Source organism: Andrographis paniculata, unplaced genomic scaffold (genome assembly GCF_009805555.1).
Source record: "Andrographis paniculata isolate CXL003 unplaced genomic scaffold, ASM980555v1 Contig49END, whole genome shotgun sequence".
Classification (NCBI taxonomy): domain Eukaryota; kingdom Viridiplantae; phylum Streptophyta; class Magnoliopsida; order Lamiales; family Acanthaceae; genus Andrographis; species Andrographis paniculata.
The window spans coordinates 3,137,316-3,155,402 of NW_026137583.1; the positions used below are offsets into that span (position 1 = coordinate 3,137,316).

Genomic DNA, 18,087 nt, shown 5'->3' on the forward strand with positions numbered 1-18,087 from the left:
ATAAATTTAACAAACGAACTAAAAAATAAAATGAAAGTAAATTTAACGGATGAAAAAAATATTTTAATTTAAGTCTAAGTCCACTTATATATATTTTGTGCACACTCTTATTTTTTATTGATACATTTTATAATTTTCTTCATGAAAACTTATTGTCTATTTTGATTTGAGGGCATAATTTTAGCTTTTTGGCTCCATTGAACTATATATCTTCTGAAAATTTCATAAAGTTGCTAACTAGATACAAATCCTTTGAGTTAATAAAGTATAAATATCAATCACCTTATAAAAACTACTATTAAACATTGCATACCCTACTTACGGCAGCGGTTACAGTGCTAAATGTAAAATTCAGCATTATGCTGAACAACACACCGCGTGCTGACGGACAGCACACGGTATGACCACATACAATATACAATATGCGTTAATATAATACAAATACAATATATGAACTAACAATGCATGATATGTTCTCACACATCACATACAACCGTTTATTTTTAGAATATAACATACTTTCATATAATACACGTTGTAGTTATGAACAAACACATATTTGTATTACAAAAAGTATGTAATATATGTAATAAAGGCATGCATTGTTTCTGTATTTTATATATGTTGATTTAGAAAATCAACATCATGTTGATTTTTGAAATTCAGCATCGTAGTCCATCCCTACTTTTACATTTAGTTTGCATTAGTACTATCTTTTTTTAAAAAAAAAAATAAAAAATAAAAAATAAAATCATATACTATTCTTGATTTTGTGAAAAAATTACAATAGAAATGGTCATTGTTTAATTGAAAATTCTGTTACAGTGGGGACTTAAATATAGAAAACAAGATAGAAGATTAATCTCAACTCATGGACATTCTTTGCTGTCTCCAGTAGAAACTCTCATTACACATTAATTTTTTGATTAGATAAAATAATATATTTCTTGTTCCGCCACAAATTATCTATTTTTTTTTGTGTCCAGCACAAAATATGACTATTTTTTATTTTTAGTAAATTTATTCGTCTTTTTAAACATACTTAATAAATATAAATTAATTTAATTAAATTTTTAAATTTTTACAAGTGGGACTCACTCAAATACTCTTTATTTTTATCACTTTTTTCAATAAATAAATATTTTTATCTATATTTAAATTTTTTTATTTTTAATAATATTACTCCTAAATTAATTATAAATAAATAAAATATTATTATATAAAATTTTATTATTTATTAAATTAAGATATAATATTAAAAATATTTAAAATATTAACAATTTCTATTCATATAAATAAAATTAGATTATAATTTAATATTAATAACTTACTCTTCTAAATTACCTACACTGTATCCATAAGCAAAGGAGTTATCCTTGCCGAGAGGTTGAATTGCATTATCGTATATATAAAATTTGTAGTCGCTCTTTCCCACATAATTTATTCCTATTTTTTATTTTGGTACGTACTACATAATTTGTTCATTTATTTTTTTAAATATAATTATATATTTTAATCTATTTTAAATTTTATAATTTTTTTAATCTTAATTCATAATTATTTTTATTAATATATTTTTTAATTATTTATTAATTATACTTTATCTAAATTTCGTTGCATAAACCCTTTCATTTCATGTTCAAATTTCGAAACTTGGGATTGAACCTTGGAAAAAGGAAAACCGTAAACTGAAATGCATCATACGCAGCAAAGGAGACATTCCCCGTAGATAGGCGAAAAATTGTACATCCTCCTCGTACGTTTGTCCAACTATTATCAAATCATGCTTAGATTCATCTCTTCTCCCAAATCCAAATCCTCAAAATCCGCTTTATGCAACTCGGTCGCTGTTCATGTCCCACCTTTTTACCCGCCGTCTGACGCCTCTCCTCGTACGCAGTCCCGTGCTAGAAATCTTCACTCATGTTTGGATTCCTTGTACTCGACAAGAACTTCGGTTTTAAGTCGAAGAAGAGAAGGATTTTTTTCAGCTGCGTTCGAAAGAATCCGTCCGAGAATTGCAGAATTTGGTCGGAATGGAATTGGGCTTTGGAGGTGCCTTGGTCCGGCTTCGGGAGTGAAGAGTTTCTGCACGGAAACCGTGAGCCGAGAGTCGTTGAATTATGACGTGGTGATTGTTGGGGCAGGGCCTGCTGGGTTATCAGCAGCTATAAGATTGAAACAACTTTGCAAGGAGAAGGATGTTGATTTATCAGTTTGTGTTGTGGAGAAGGGGGCTGAAGTAGGTGTGTTCTTAGTTGCTGCTTTTTCGTTCCTCAGCTTTAACATTTTCCATTAAGATTACTCAGATTGAATTATTAGTGAACTGTAAAAGTGTGTTTAGGTATGATTTGGAAGAGCTTAGGAGTTTTTGGATTATTTTCAAAAAGTTAGTATAGAAAATGGTGGTTTGGTGCAATGTCACAGATGTTGGATGTGATTTTGAAATGAGAATGGTGTGTGTGTGTGTATTTAATGAAAAATAGGTTTCGATTTTGATATTTTGTCATAAAGAGAGAAATTTTGATGAATTTTGCACTTGCAAATGAAGTTAGAAGTGAAAATAACTATAAATGTGTAGGACATCTGTAATCTTTACTCTATAAAAGCAATCAATTTTGCGTAGATATGGCTATAGCTTTTATTTATGTCCATTTTAGTAGAAGTTTTGAAATTCGTATTAGCAACCACTGCCTTACAATTTGTTGCATATCGTCTATGTTCATGTTCTGGGGAAGTATTTGTTCTGCTTTGTTGTTTCGCTTGACTCATGAATTTATTAATGACATTGTAAACATTTTTACTGCAAAAGCAACTTGTCAATTAAAGTGATCGTCTAATCGCATAGGGTATTCTATGTGTTGATCTGTGCGTGAAAACTGAGTTTGATTTGTTTCAGTATTGGAATACGAACAACTCATATTGTGCCTGCCTTTTCAATATAAATATCCATCATGATTTCTTCAAGATTTTTCTCCTGTTTTTATACTCACCTCTGAAATTTACAAATTAGTGTTGTTAAAACAATCTAAATTGTTTACCAAAAATATTTAATTTATAGGAAGAATTACTCCCAAGCTATGGTTCTTGCTTGTATGATTCTGAAATAGAATTTGGATTGTAGTTTTCACTGGAGTGCTTTTTAAGTGAAGACTTAGCGGACTTAACTAAATGTTCTTATAATCTCTTTAGGCTTCTTTCCTATCTGCTTGCGAATTATGTTCTTATAGATAATACTGAAATTTTGTTAAACTTTCGTGTTATATAATTCTTATCCTCAAATAACAGCTAGTTTTACCATTTATATTTTAGGTGCTCATATACTATCAGGAAATGTGTTTGAACCTCGAGCATTGAATGAGCTTCTGCCAAACTGGAAACAGGAAGAGGTTTGTTTCTCGGCTTCATTTTCCTTATTAAAATTCAAATGGGCATTTAAATTCATCTTTTCAAGGTGATTGAAAAAATGTCTCCAGCTATGTATGCACTGAGTTGAGTTGGTTGCTGAATATAATACTTTTCTTTGTAGAAAACTGCAGAACCTAACTTTGAGAGAGTAGATGGGTGTTTCCATTATTCACGCACTTGTTAATACGATTATTCTATGCAATCTATTAGAGATTTTAATATTTTGATGAAGTTAGGTTGAACTTTGAAGAAATAAGCAGCATAAAAAAACTTATCATCACTTCGCTTCAGATAATAGGTTTGGTATGCAACAGAGGTAGTTAATTAACCTTAAAAACATATAATTAAAATCTTCTGCATTGTTGCTTTGTCTGTAATATCTGTGATTATTCTACCTTGAGGATACTTTAAATTTATTTTCATGTCAATTCAGTTGCCTTTAGATTGCTCCTGTTAGTCATTAAGTTCTTGCGTTATATCATCTAGTCACATCAGATGCTGATAGGATTTTAGCATTCAAGTTAGATATTTAATGCTTCGTGTGAGGGCATCTTCCGCAGATGGGGTAGCCGCATGAGAGGATGAACTGAAATAACCAAGTAGCGAAATTGCATAATCTCTAGGAAAATGGTAAAATTATGTCTTCTAGCAGCAGTGTGTTAATAATATTGGTAAAATGATGTCACATGGCTCAAAGATAATTTACCTTTTGTGCATTGATGTATGCTTTAAAATCAGCTCAATATTCTTTCTTGTTACGCTTATGATGGTAACTTCCAATCTCTAACTACATTTGCAGGCACCTATCCATGTTCCTGTTTCTTCTGATAAATTTATGTTACTTTCTAAAAGCCGTGCTTTCTCCTTGCCTTCACCATTCAATAACAAAGGAAACTATGTCATAAGGTAACGCTATCTTCCTTTTTGTTCTTAATAAGAAAATGGTTAAACTTTAATGTAGCCAAGTTGTAATCATGTTTATGCTGGTGCATGGAATCCGGTAATACACTGATCACAAGAGAAACCACTTCTCTTGATGCCCCTTTGAATTATGACTTTGATGATTAAACTTCTGTTGACGTTCAGTAGTCAATGTACTATGACCATTTTTTGCCAACCGTACTACTAATAAAACCTGTAATGGGCAGCCTCAGGTAGACTATGATGATTCTTCCATTGGAAGGGTTTATGTTGTTAACTTTTTCGTCACTCCCATCACTCTAAATCACAAGTGTTTTCGTTGTACTGTCTTAATATGCATAACATTAAATCTTCTATATCTTCCCTGTGGATTTTACATGATCAAATACATGCAAATATCAGGAAAAGTGCCTTTTTGTCACAATAATTTCATGTAAACCTTTTCAGTTTGAGTCAGTTAGTGCGTTGGCTGGGACTAAAGGCTGAAGAATTAGGAGTTGAAATTTACCCAGGCTTTGCAGCCCATGAGGTATTCGTGAATCTTCATACTCAATATGCATTTTTTAAAATCTACTAATGCGCAATCTAAGTTTTTAGTACCGTGCAGATTCTGTATGACACTGATGGCAAAGTTATTGGTATTGCAACCAATGACATGGGAGTGGCTAAAGATGGCTCTAAGAAAGACAATTTTCAACCCGGTGTTGAGTTGAAGGGCAAGTCTATAATATATCACCGTCATCTCATCTAATCTGATTTAAGTTTTCTTGAGAATGCCTGACTGCAGATATTGTATTCTTCACGAGCGTCGATGTGATAGTAGTGGAACTTTTTGCTGCTAGAATACATCTTGAGCATACATTATTGAGTAACTCTATTATTGACAAATTGCAAATAAGTTTACTGGGTCATATCGGATTTGTTTTCCCATTCTTTTGTAATAACAATTCCCTGCTAAATTCAAGCGTAACTTATGGTTTTTTTCCCTCTTCTATTATCTTCAATACATGTTTTAACATCTAGCCTTTTTGTGGTTGCTGTATATGTCTATTGCATGTAGCTTGGCCTAGGGTTGATAACCAGGAGTCCTATCTGAATAAAGGTCTTTCCAACCTATGACAAATAGGTCATGGGTGAGGGATTGGAAAGAGGGATGGGAATGTAAATTAGAACTTAGTGTTATAAAAATAAGGATGATTAAACCATCACTGATTAATTTATCTGGAAGTATATATAGTTCAATTCCTTCATGGTCAATGCAGGTCGGGTGACACTGCTTGGAGAGGGCTGTCGAGGTTCTCTGTCAGAGGTATCTGACACCTTGGTTATTATATTACTGGGAGTTTCTCTCCTGTGTTTAGATTTTGAGATCTTTGAAGAATCTGATTTATTATGTAATTATGAGTAGACAGTGATTAAAAAATTCAACTTGCGAGAGAAAGGGGAAGGGCAACACCAGACTTATGCTTTGGGGATTAAGGAGGTACTATTTTGCTGCTTTGTACATGAGAATTCAAGCTATTCCGCACAACTTATGTGTTAGCTGTCCATTATTTGTGCAATATCTTATACTTTATTTTTCATTATCTTAAACCAGTACCAGTACCCACAAACTTCTGTAGTTCTTGCTTTCCCATGAACGGAATCACTAATTTGGTGTAATCCCATCCAATACTTCTGTAACTTTAAATACATCAGGCCAACTATACTTCTGTAACTTTAAATGCACCAGTTTGTTGTGCTTTGTTTCAATCAATTGTCAATGGTACTTACTTCTGTCATTTACTTGCCAGGTTTGGGAAGTTAATACTGACAAGCATCAACCTGGCTCTGTACTACACACACTAGGCTGGCCATTGGATCCGAAGACCTATGGGGGATCTTTCTTGTATCATATGAAAGATAGGCAGGTATATATGATTGCTTCTTGCACTTACCTCACTTAGTGAGATAATCTTTTAAAAAACTTATCCCTCAACAGGTGGCTATTGGATTTGTGGTTGCATTAAACTATCACAATCCTTTCTTAAACCCATATGAAGAGTTTCAGGTAAATTTGGTGTTCTATTGGTTTCATTGTTACCTTCTTTTCCCTTCACTTTGACCTGATAACTGAATAAATTTGCTTCCACGTTGCATACTGATCTTTCCAGGCAGTCCTTAACATCTTTTCTTACTTATTCTGTTCCAAGATAATTTCCATTCCAGCCTTTGCCATGACATCAAGTTATTTTAATTTATTTTTATTATTGCAGTATTGGCTGACAAATAGTCTAGATGAGGAACACTAAGTTCTTCCTTCACTTGGGATCAAGTGTATTGACTGAATGAACATTTATTAATTCTACACTGCTATCGAAAATATATCCCTTCAATCTTATAGGAAAGGGACAAGAGTTAGGGCTGGAATGCTTTAACAAAATACACTGTATCCCTGTGGATTTTATTGATACTGAAACCAAGAGGAAATGATTTTCGTCCTTCCCCAGTATGAATGCAGCTGTCCCTTAGTGTTGCTTTTCAAGGGTTTCCTCTCCCTACAAAGACATGTAGAGGATGTTTCGCGGTAGTACTAATCACTATTGACTGTCTATTTTCTGCTTGACAGTCTATCAATTTGTCCAATTTGACTACCATATCAACTTCTGCATATTCAACTTGTCAAGTGTTAGGAACGTAGAGTGTTACATTTCCTGATATTAATGTGAATAAAAACGTAATTATGTATATTTTTCGGGTTAGTTTTCTAAATATAGAATAGATAGTTACTGGTTTGATTCCCTGAATTTGTTGTGTTTAGCAAGAGTTGCATAGATATAAGCTTCATGCAAATTTATGCATAACAAGAATAAAGGATTGTTTTCTTATTTTTATCATGGTATTAGAACTACACGGCTAGGATTCCTGTTTACCAGCCATATACATACATATATATATATACGGTGATTTCCTGCCTCTAGCCTTCATTGTCAACTACCTAATAATTTTGCACACCATTATGCGGTTCCAGCTTTTTCAACCTTCCTTAGTCACTGGCGTGACTAAGCAGCGGTCTTCTCTCTCTCTCTCCCTCTTCTTTTTCACTTCAATTGTCCATTTGCAACTTCAAAGTTGAATTTCATCAGAAATAACTCACAATTAGTAGGAATTTTATTCAAAGCTATTATATATACATGAAATATACCCATAATAGTAGTTATTCCTGTTGTCCTATGATTATTATATACATTATATATATAAGTTATTTATCTTGTACTCACTTTAATGATGCTACTCCTTTCTTATATTTACTGAGACAGCATGATCCTTTCTTTTAAAACAATTGCTATTCGATTTTAACTTACAGTAGTAACTTTCATGAGCTCCAGTATATTATGTTTGTCCATGTGTGTTTATTCCATTCTTACTGCACGTGCTACTGCTGTTAAGCTGTTGCATCTTCTTCATTTTTATTTATTATTTAGAACCACAGTGGTATTACCCGTATATAGCTTTGTGTGATGGCTGTCTCCTGTTTTTAACCCCCTGCTCTTTTTAGAGATTTAAGAATCACCCTGCTATAAGACCACTGCTCGAAGGAGGTACTGTCCTCGAGTATGGTGCTCGCACATTGAACGAAGGTGGTTATCAGGTTAGTCGAGGATTGCTTTCTCCAGTAGGTTTGAAAGGAATACAAATACAGGCAAAAGTTTGCTGTTGGTTTTCTAAAAGCTGATGCTTTTCGAATATTATAGCAATACATACTTTTCTACCTTTGCAAATGTGATTAATTCTAACAGAATTATAGTATAATGTTATTTAATTTTCAGTCTATACCATATCCAGTTTTCCCTGGTGGAGCAATCATTGGATGTTCTGCAGGCTTCCTAAATGTACCAAAAATTAAAGGATCCCACACTGCCATGAAATCAGGTAATAGTAATAAAAATTTTGTGCACTTCATTTGGTGTTTTGTGAAGTTGATCCAAGTAGAATTACAGTTGAGATGGCAATTACCCAAATATCTTCCGTACAAAGTAATGTCCATTATATGCCTAGCTTCAGTGGAATTGAAAGACTTTGGGTGTTTGGTCATCCGTTCGTGCTTGGTTTGCCCATGATCCCATTTTTTTAACATTTCAAATAGTTCTTAAAATGTTCAAGATAGATCTACTTATAATTTTTTATTTCTATATCTCTCTTTAATAAATAATGTATTTATATGCGTTCAATACATCATAAAATTATAAAATCAATGTTGAATTATTAATGTTTTGATGGATAGAATATATATATTGTATATTTTATAATGTTAATCAGGAAACATGTCAGAAAATTCTTTTATGCAAGATCACACCCTAGATAAATATTATTTATCTGTATTATATACTCCCTTTGTCCCAATCCAAATGAACATTTGGGGTTTTGTAGTAGATTAAAAAATAATAGTCTTTTATTTATTAGTTAGGGGAAATATGTAAGAGGTTTTGATATTTTTACCCTTTGATTTTATGTATAAATTAATTGTATGTGTAATGGTATGTCTCTCATTTAGGTAAAAATTAAAATATGTTGGTATCAGTGTGAATAAGAAAATAAGAAATAATATTTTTGAGTGGGATAGACGAAAATGGTCAAATTTGTATTTTGAATTGAGACGGAGGGAGTATAATTTTATTATGTACAATTATATCCTTTATTGGTATAAATTTTAAAATATTTGAATAAGCATTTTAAATTGAGTTTTAATCAAATCTATATAATATTATAACCCAACCATTTACCGAACATCACATTCTAAATAGTATAACCGAACTTCCAACCACAATCTCAATCGATAACCAAACAGACTTCCTTGTTTCATGTTCTGGCAGTGGTTCTATTGTTTTCCTCTAAGCAAGGGAGTGATACTTTAAACTTTTTCAGCTGGGATATTCCATTAATCAGTTTTGGATATTAGCCTTAAAACTAATTACGCATAGGAATGTCTAGAAAAGTTCCTCAACCTAGAGAAACTTTGGGTTTCTGATAAGTTTCTTGCGGAAACATGGGAATTATGCATCTCTACATAATGCATCTTCAATTAATTTATTTCAGAAAAAGCAGAAGCTGAAATTTAGTGATGAGCATTTCGATTCCATTTGTCTCAGGAATGCTAGCGGCAGAATCTGTATTCCGCACACTGCATGAAGGCTCGCCATTAGAGGACTTATGGGATGCTTTAAGAAAATCCTGGATATGGGAAGAACTTTATAATGCAAGAAACTATCGACCAGTGAGTATGAATGAGTTTCTTATTTCCATCCACTTGTTAATTTTATAAAATTGTTTCTACAAGTACTTGGAATGCCTCTGCTTATGCAAAATGGATTAAAATATACCTGCTTGGTGGTTCAACTGTCACTACAATTTCTTACAGCTTTTACAGGCCTACATGAATTTTTCGTGAAAATTTTCTTCAATAATCTCCGTTATACTGCAGGCATTTGAGTATGGTCTTTATGGTGGTTTGGTACTCAGTGCTTTAGAACAGTAAGTTGTTTTTGCTGAAAACATTTTCTGGAATTTACTATGTTATTTTTATCTTTGAATTTGTTGCGATAATATTATAAATATTTTATGCTCGTACCAGTTATATAATGAGGGGAAAATCTCCGTGGACTCTGAAGCATGGAAAACCTGATCACGAAGCAACCGATGTAAGATTGAAGAAGCCATATAATCCGGCTTTTCTCTTATATGCAGTGATAATGTTTTTCTTTTTCCGACCATTTTAGGAACAAATCAGGAAGCAACAGCTTTTTATTCTCCATTATACTGATTCTTGAAATTTCCAGGAAGCACGATTCTGGCAACCAATTGACTATCCAAAGCCTGATGGTGTAGTTTCGTTCGATGTACCAACTTCGCTGTATCGGTAGTCCTCTATCTCTCTCTGCTAGAAATCTGCGTCTTTGTAGTTTAACTTTTTTTATTGGGATCCACTTCATACCATGGTAATATATGATTTCTTAAACATCATGGGTATCGTTATTTTGCCATATTAATATGCACTAACTGAAACAATTTTCTGCCAAATGAAATAATCATTTCGATGGGAGTTGCTAATAATGAATGCATAGTGTGGAATCAGCTCCATAGACGATGTTAATCTATGATATCTACCCATGCTTTTGAACTTCAATTTTTAGGAGCAACACAAATCATGATCACGATCAACCATCTCACCTTCGACTGAGGGACTCAGAAATCCCCGAACAAGTAAATTTACCTGTGTATGCTGCGCCAGAGTCAAGATACTGCCCAGCACGTGTCTACGAGTAAGCATCATCTTACCCATCATAACACCATGATTACCCGAATGTCATCTAATTGTAACCCCAAACCCACGGATGAAACAACAGGTACATAGCAGACGAGAACGGCCATCAAAAGCTACAAATCAATGCTCAAAACTGTCTGCACTGCAAGGTACTACTACACTATATTGGCCTCTATCGATTCGATTAATTTTACACAATCAAATACATCCCAAATCTGTAAATCAGTGGCCCTTTTGGATGTGTTTAAGTGTCTTTTAATCTACAAATATTAATTATTGGTTTGAATGGATGATTGAGAGAGGAGTTGTTTACCTGTGCAGGCTTGTGATATTAAGGACCCTAAACAGAATATAAAGTGGACAGTGCCAGAAGGTGGAGGTGGACCAGCCTACACACTCATGTAAATTCATTCTTAGCCAAGACTTACATATGCCTGCATACATATCTATCTATCTATCTATCTATCTCCATATATATATATATATATACATATATATGATGTGATTTAATAAATTCTGATAAAAGGGGAGTTACCCTTTCCACTAATAAGTTACCCTTTCCAAAATATATACTCCGTCATTCAATTTTGTGCTCATTTGATAGGGCACGAGTTTTAATAAAAATGTATAAAAATAGAAATTTTTAGTTTCATAAAGAAAAAGTAGAAAAAGTGGTAATTTTTTACCAAAAAGAAAAACGAAAATAAATTTAGATGACAAGACTATTGTGGGAATGAATTTGGATGATGAGTATTCTTTTAGGCCATTTTTTGGGAAGGCTTGTTTGTATTTTCACATTACATGACTTTGCAATTGTTGAAATAGTGATAGTTGTAAACTACTCATCCTACAAAGTCAAATCTCTCGGTTATCTGTAATCTTGACAATTGGTTGATTTATGTCTGGTTGAATATTTTAAATGGATAAAATAAATTAATCATAATCCAATTTGTTTATTATTGTTTCAGATTTGTATTGACTCGGATACATAATTGAATCGAAATCTTGGACTCATTCGATTATTTTGTGTTGGATTGTTGTTAGGTTAGTTTTTGTCGGTGTAGTATAATATGTATGAATTAGTTTGGATTAAGTAAGATTGAATTTCATTTAAATTAATGTGAGCTAATGATCACATTAGAATTATTTTACATATATATAATTAATTAATATTAATAGATTATAATCGGACTATAGTATCGGATTCGAATAGAAGACATAAACTCTAAGTCAATTTGTTTATTATCGTATCAAGTTCGTATTGATCTGTATACATAATTGAATTAAATTTTTTTATTCAAATTTAATTATCTTGTGTCGAAATAAATATACTTTTAGTCTCTTATTTATTCTTTTTTGAAATATCAGTCTATATAGAAATAGTTTTATATCTGATTTGTAATTGCTGAAAATGTCTTCTAATATAGAAACGCCATTTGGTATGAAAATATTGTCACGCTGATATGATATGTCCGTAACAATTTATAAGACCAAATTTTAATATAGATTTATTTTCTTATATTTACTACAATATAAATATTTATATATCTTGAAAATTAAATTCACATTAAGATTTGATAATAAAAATTACTATGTTACTAGTTCGTGTTACAAAGACAAATGATTATGAGTGTGCTGCATGCTGAACTAAAAATATATAACAGTTTTGTTTACTTGTAAGATTTTACGTTTGATTTTACTATTTCTAACTTTTTTTTTTTTTTCCAAAAATATCAAATCAAACATTCAATTTTTATTTATTTTATTACACTAAAATCTAATTTTACATTTGAAACATCACGTCAGTACATATTTATATTGCATCAAACTACTGTATCAATTCAAAATTTTACTATTCAAAATCAAAACTTCTGACTAAAAACTCCAACAAGAACAAATCAATCCAAGTACTGATACAGTTGAAGTATTTAATTGGTGAATTTTAATTGTAATTTGTTTGTTTAAATAGTTATTTGAATCTTGATAGTTTGTGAAAATAATAATAATAAAATATTTATATAAAAAAATTTTAAAATTAAATAGTTAAAAAATAAAATTATTACACCAACAAAGTAAATGATCAAACAGATTTTAATAAAAGTGAATAATAATAATAATTTTATTATTATAAAAGTATAATGATTATTTACTTTAAAAAAAACTTTTTTGATAATAAACTTAAAAAATTGAGCCGTAGGACAAATGTATGCTTATTTTAAAATACAAATTTTAATAAAAATAAATACTAATTATTTTTTTTATAATAAAAAATAGCAAAGTACTAATAATTTTTATTTAAAAAAAATGAGAATAATTTTTTTTTACGACAATCTAAAATAAATGAACATAAATTTAAATGACAAAAAATAAATAAATAAATAAAAATACATTTCCATGTTTGCTATTCCATGCCTAATGGTACTTTGTATTCAACAACATCAATTCAGAGTTCGACCACAAAATATCGACTACAAGACGATGAACCAGATCAACTCCAGATAATAGAGTACCGACAAAGACAATGCGAAAAAATGTTAATAGGCTACAACACATGAAGTAAAACTCCTACGAATCGATGCTGGCTGGCTGGTATCATAAGTCTTTTTCACCTAAGCAAAATACCAACAACAAGAAGTCTCCCGACTAATAAGACAGACCACCATGGCGATCATTTCAGACATCTACAAACCTCCTGATACGATATATCCTTCCAGTACATACAGATGACAGACAGCAAGACTGCTTCCAGATTTAGTCCTTAGATGATGATGGATCGGGAGTATGGTCCTTCTGAATGGCAGATGCCATGGAATTTCTAAGCTTCATCTCCCCGGCATGTTGCAGCTGCTGCTGTTCTTGCTGCTGCTGAATTAAAGATTGATGCGGAGGTGGCTGTGGCTGTGGTTGCGGCTGAAACTGATGAATCGGGTGCTGCTGAAACTGATGATGTGGCAACGGCTGCTGCTGCTGCTGCTGCTTCTGAGAATTGATCTGGAGTTGCTGCAGCTGCTGAGCTGTTAATAGTGTGTTCACGGCGTGGTGGTTGTTGGGAAAGTATTGCTGGTTTGATCCAAAGGATGTAGGAAAATTCATCATTGCGCCGCCGTTGTTAGCTATTGTCTGACCAGTCAGCACCTTCAGGTGTTGGATTTCTTCTTTCAGTGCGTCGTTCAATGCTGTTTTGCAGGCGAAAAGGTCAGAAAAAAGAGATTTTTCAAGCAAAGCACGAAGGAAATTTGATGTAAGTAGTTAAGGGATCATTTGATTACCATCTTGTAAGTGCACTTGTTGCTCCATTGTTTGCAGACGGAGTTTGAGTTCACTATTTTCAGCAGCAAGTGTATTTGTGTCTCTCTGCAGATGATGAGCAACGAAAAATTCAAATAATCCCGTGTTAGTGTTAGTCTTGGCTTTAAAAGTAGAAGATGAAAGAAAAAAGGTAGCAGAGAATTTGCACAGCTACATCTATCCCCCAGTCGCGCCTTTTTCCCTTTTAACTATTCGAAATTTAATCCCATTTAGCTTCCTTTTATTAATTATCGCACATGATTGAAAAGTTTATTGGCAACCAAGCAAGTGGATCTATGTATTAGTCAGTAATTGACGAACTTAATGCATAAAGGATAAAATTTAACGGTTTAAATTACTTGCAGCAAGGTCAGCTGTGCCGACAGGGATGTGGCTTCAGTTTGCAAAGTTTGGACTTTCCTTTCCAGCTCGGCTATGTACCTCATTTTCCGTTCCTTCGACCTTGCTGCTGACTGCCTATTTGCCCAAATCCTGCCATAAGATTCATTATTTATTAATGTTGGGTAATGCAAGAGGAAGAAGTAACGTTACACAATGTCAGTTACACAATGTCAGTCCGTCGTCAATTCATTAACTACGTAAGGGCAAGAAATAACATGGGATTTAGAAACTTCGGAGTTGCTGTTTCTCAGACAGATATGTTTTCAACTATCACAAGGCAACCTTAAAAGTGCAATTTTAAAGGGTAACTATGCTGAACAGCTGATGTATGGAAAATGGCATTGGTTATTGCATTACGTTCAGCAAATATGGAATCTAACAGCAGGGATGGGATCACCGGCCCCCCTCTTCACCGCCTCCTCACACAAAGTGATATATATATACATACATTTACATACATTATGTGTATATATGCACAGTGTGTATTAGAAGGGGCTGGGCAGGGAGGGGAGCCGGCGATCCCATGCCCTAACAGCATGATGCCAGCAGAGCCAAATGACCATCACAACCTATATGTCAATAACAGTAATAGGTCCTGAAATAGACCACTAAACTTCTCATGGGCAACGTAGAGAATGGATTTTTCATCTTACTCATGTAACATGTATAGCTATTAATAGGTATTAAAAGAGATACAAAATACCAAATGCAACTGCATACTCAAGCATTGATCAAGAAACTGAGGCATCAGATGAACTACAAAACCCAGAAGCTTTCTGAAAGTACAAGAAAACTATATGTATATAGATAAATATAAACTGCCAAAGCAAGGATGCTCCACGATCAATATACAAGGATTTATAAACACATGAGCAGATACAGCATCTCATATACATAACAAGATCTTTAATGAAGAACTATTGTGAAAATATCACTAGCAAAGAAGACAAACTCAGGTTGCCGGATTAAGATCAAGGTATGTTTGGATGTGTTTTGGATTTGAAAAGTTTCTAATGAAAAATAGATTTTAGAATTGATGTTTTGTTTGAAGTAGAGGTTTTGAAAACAATGGTTTTAGTTTGGAAAAAATATTTCACAGTGCAGAAATGAGATTGAAAACTGAAGCACACTCAATAGTTGTAGGGCTTGATAAAATTACGAACAGAAATGAAATTACGGAGCTAGACATCACCAACACATCATAGTCCATCACTCCATCTTATGCGAATGTATAAAAAATCTGAAGACAACCTACTTGTAAGCAATTACACAGTTCATTTAAATATATGGAATGCAAGTTTACACTGTCTTTATGTCCAGGAAATACACGTAAATCGAGTAAAAAAGATAAAGAAGCAGCTTTAACAATATCTTCAGCGTGTGCTAAAAGAGCAATGAGACAAATTGACATTGCTAAATCAGATAATATTAGCCTCAAGAAATTCAGCACCAGACTACAGATAAACTTAAGAGGGATTGTTTCTTAAAGCAAGTACGACATATATCGATATGATAAAGTTTATGGCAATATCTTCTTTAATGATGAAAACATTTTTGGAACAGGTTTGCATTTTTAAAATGAAATGGTTTCTCAATCAAGGAATATTTAACAAATGCAAATGCATAAACCAACAAAATTACAGCATTATTAGGGGAATATTACCTCTTAGCACGCTTAGGATCGATAAGAGCAAGTTCAGCAAGCTTAGCAGCCGACAAGGCTTTTTTAGAATCAGCTGGTGATGGATCCTCAGAGCCCGACATCAGCATATCTGGTTTAATAGTAGTTGACCCATCCATGGACTGGCTGTGCTGATGCCTTATTCTTGGCTTCTCGCTTAAATCTGAAGCCACATTATCAGCTAATTGGTTGGCTAATTTTGCCGCCGGGGCGGATGAAGAACCTGCCTCTGTCGCCATAGAACTAGATGATTCTCCAGCATGAAGTGCAGAAGTTGCAGATGTTGCATTGAACTTATCCATGTCTAAATACATTGAGATCAAGTCTTCGTCAGTTTCATCAGAAAATGATGGCCCATCAAATCCACCCACAACACCCAGATCGCTGTCGAAGCTGATATCATCAGGTAATGTAAGAATCTCGGAATGAGCGCGCCGATGGCCCAAATTCTTGGGTGGGTTATCAGGCATCCGGCTTATATCATGACTAAATTGGCTAGAATTCAATGGCAGACCAAGCCCGAAATGGCTCTGTTCTGATGAGCTACTTCCCGGGATTAATGGAGGCAAATTCGGCGATCCTGATTGCTCCACCTTCACAGGGTAATTACCATGGGGCGACGAGAAAGTAGGGTACCTCCCTGATGGGGGCAAACTCCCACTACCAAGATGAGACTTGTCCTTATCCATCAACTATAAAATCTTCAGAAAACTATGTTCTCCACAACAAACGCTTGTACTTCCAGAAGGCGACACCTACACAATGACACAAACATTTCATTTTAATTTCTACCAATTGAGAAAGAACAAACCCTAAATTGGGACTGCCAATTTTGTAAGGTCTGCTCGGTGTCCAGTATTACCATCCTGCTTAACTATCAATTAAAACCCTAAACAGATAGAACATAAATACAACAAACCCTAGAAAGCAAACACCCAAATGGATATGGATGCAATCGCCAACACAAATAAAAATGAAAATCCAGATTACCACAGATGAAACCCCAACAATGATCTAAAGATTCAATGAGCAGTAAATACAGAGAGTAAAGAAAAAGAACATCACAAAAAATAAACAAGAAAGAACAAAAGGAAACAAAGCAATCCACATTCGAATTCAGAACGAAGCATCCATAAATCACATGCGCAGATACACCAAATGGCAACCATTTCCAAGCAAATCCACCAAAGATCTCATATCAAAGAAAGAAAAAGAAAAAAAAAAAAAAAAAAGGATCGGAAAGACAAGGGAAAAAAGTGGCGTACAGATGAGCGAGTCTAAAAACCCAAGAGCACACGAAACACGGAAAAAGGATTCCACGTAAAAATTCGAGATATTTCTTCGTCTCTTTCTCCCCAGTAGAGATGAGATCTTCAAAACAGCCGAACGGAGCAGAGAAATCACACGTCAATCACACCCATTTGGGGGAAAAACTTGGAAGCTTCAAAGAAACGATAGGAATTCACACAAACACAATACACCTTCCTTCTGGGCTGTATGTAAATGTATCTATCTGTCTCCACGGACACTTGGAAATGCGTCCATCACTGCTGCGTTGGTTGCGCGTAGTATAAAGGGAATCAAAATAATAATTACATACATACACAATACATATATATAGAGAGAGAGAATAGAAACAAAAAGGGGGCAGGAAGTCGCTGCGCTGGTGGCGTGGCGTAGCAGATGGGCGGGGCTCCGCCGCTGGGCTGCGGACAGAATTGGGCTGGGTGGAGGTCGTCTTGTATTCTATATCTGCCCTGCCCTGGCAGTTACCAATTATTCAATTAGGGTTACAACGTCCCGCCCAGTTGTCAACCATTTCTACATGTCTGGTGATTAAGTTGGTGTCATATTAAAATTTTAAATTTAACTAATATTTTATCCATCTCATAATTATATATTCACAGACGGAATTTTAAAGTAGAAATAAAGATAAAAAAGTTAAATTAATTTTATTAGTATTGTATGATATAAAAATAATGACATTTGTATAATATATTGTAAATTTGAAGGATATTTATAATGTTAGGTATTTCTTACATTTATAGGAAATTGATACTTTCTTAGAACGGATAAAAATGAAAAG

At 33.5% G+C, this 18,087-nt stretch overlaps 2 protein-coding genes across 4 annotated transcripts; one reads left to right on the forward strand and one right to left on the reverse strand.

Moving 5' to 3' along the window:
• Nucleotides 1-1,663: 1,663 nt before the first annotated feature.
• On the forward strand, nt 1,664-13,200 carry LOC127252846 (electron transfer flavoprotein-ubiquinone oxidoreductase, mitochondrial). 3 transcript variants are annotated; one of them, XM_051277181.1, is made up of 19 exons: nt 1,664-2,246; nt 3,313-3,389; nt 4,208-4,314; nt 4,777-4,858; nt 4,937-5,045; nt 5,592-5,638; nt 5,738-5,812; nt 6,123-6,239; nt 6,311-6,379; nt 7,868-7,960; nt 8,139-8,241; nt 9,459-9,583; nt 9,791-9,840; nt 9,941-10,007; nt 10,146-10,225; nt 10,500-10,628; nt 10,713-10,779; nt 10,952-11,031; nt 13,078-13,200. In XM_051277181.1, exons 1-19 carry the CDS (start codon nt 1,784-1,786, stop codon nt 13,130-13,132), a joined length of 1,995 nt encoding a protein of 664 aa, XP_051133138.1. In that variant the 5' UTR covers nt 1,664-1,783; the 3' UTR covers nt 13,133-13,200. The 3 variants fall into 3 exon arrangements, with proteins under 3 accessions (XP_051133138.1, XP_051133139.1, XP_051133140.1); XM_051277182.1 differs by lacking the exon at nt 13,078-13,200 and adding an exon at nt 11,599-11,641; XM_051277183.1 differs by lacking the exon at nt 13,078-13,200 and having other exon boundaries at nt 10,952-11,198.
• LOC127252849 (probable transcription factor PosF21) lies at nt 13,002-17,759 on the reverse strand. The gene is made up of 5 exons (XM_051277184.1): nt 17,267-17,759; nt 15,984-16,756; nt 14,278-14,410; nt 13,900-13,984; nt 13,002-13,806 (listed from the first exon to the last, which is right to left on the reverse strand). The coding sequence occupies exons 2-5, from the start codon at nt 16,688-16,690 to the stop codon at nt 13,382-13,384; spliced, it is 1,350 nt and encodes a 449-aa protein (XP_051133141.1). The 5' UTR covers nt 16,691-16,756; nt 17,267-17,759; the 3' UTR covers nt 13,002-13,381.
• Between the last annotated feature and the right edge of the window lie 328 nt (nt 17,760-18,087).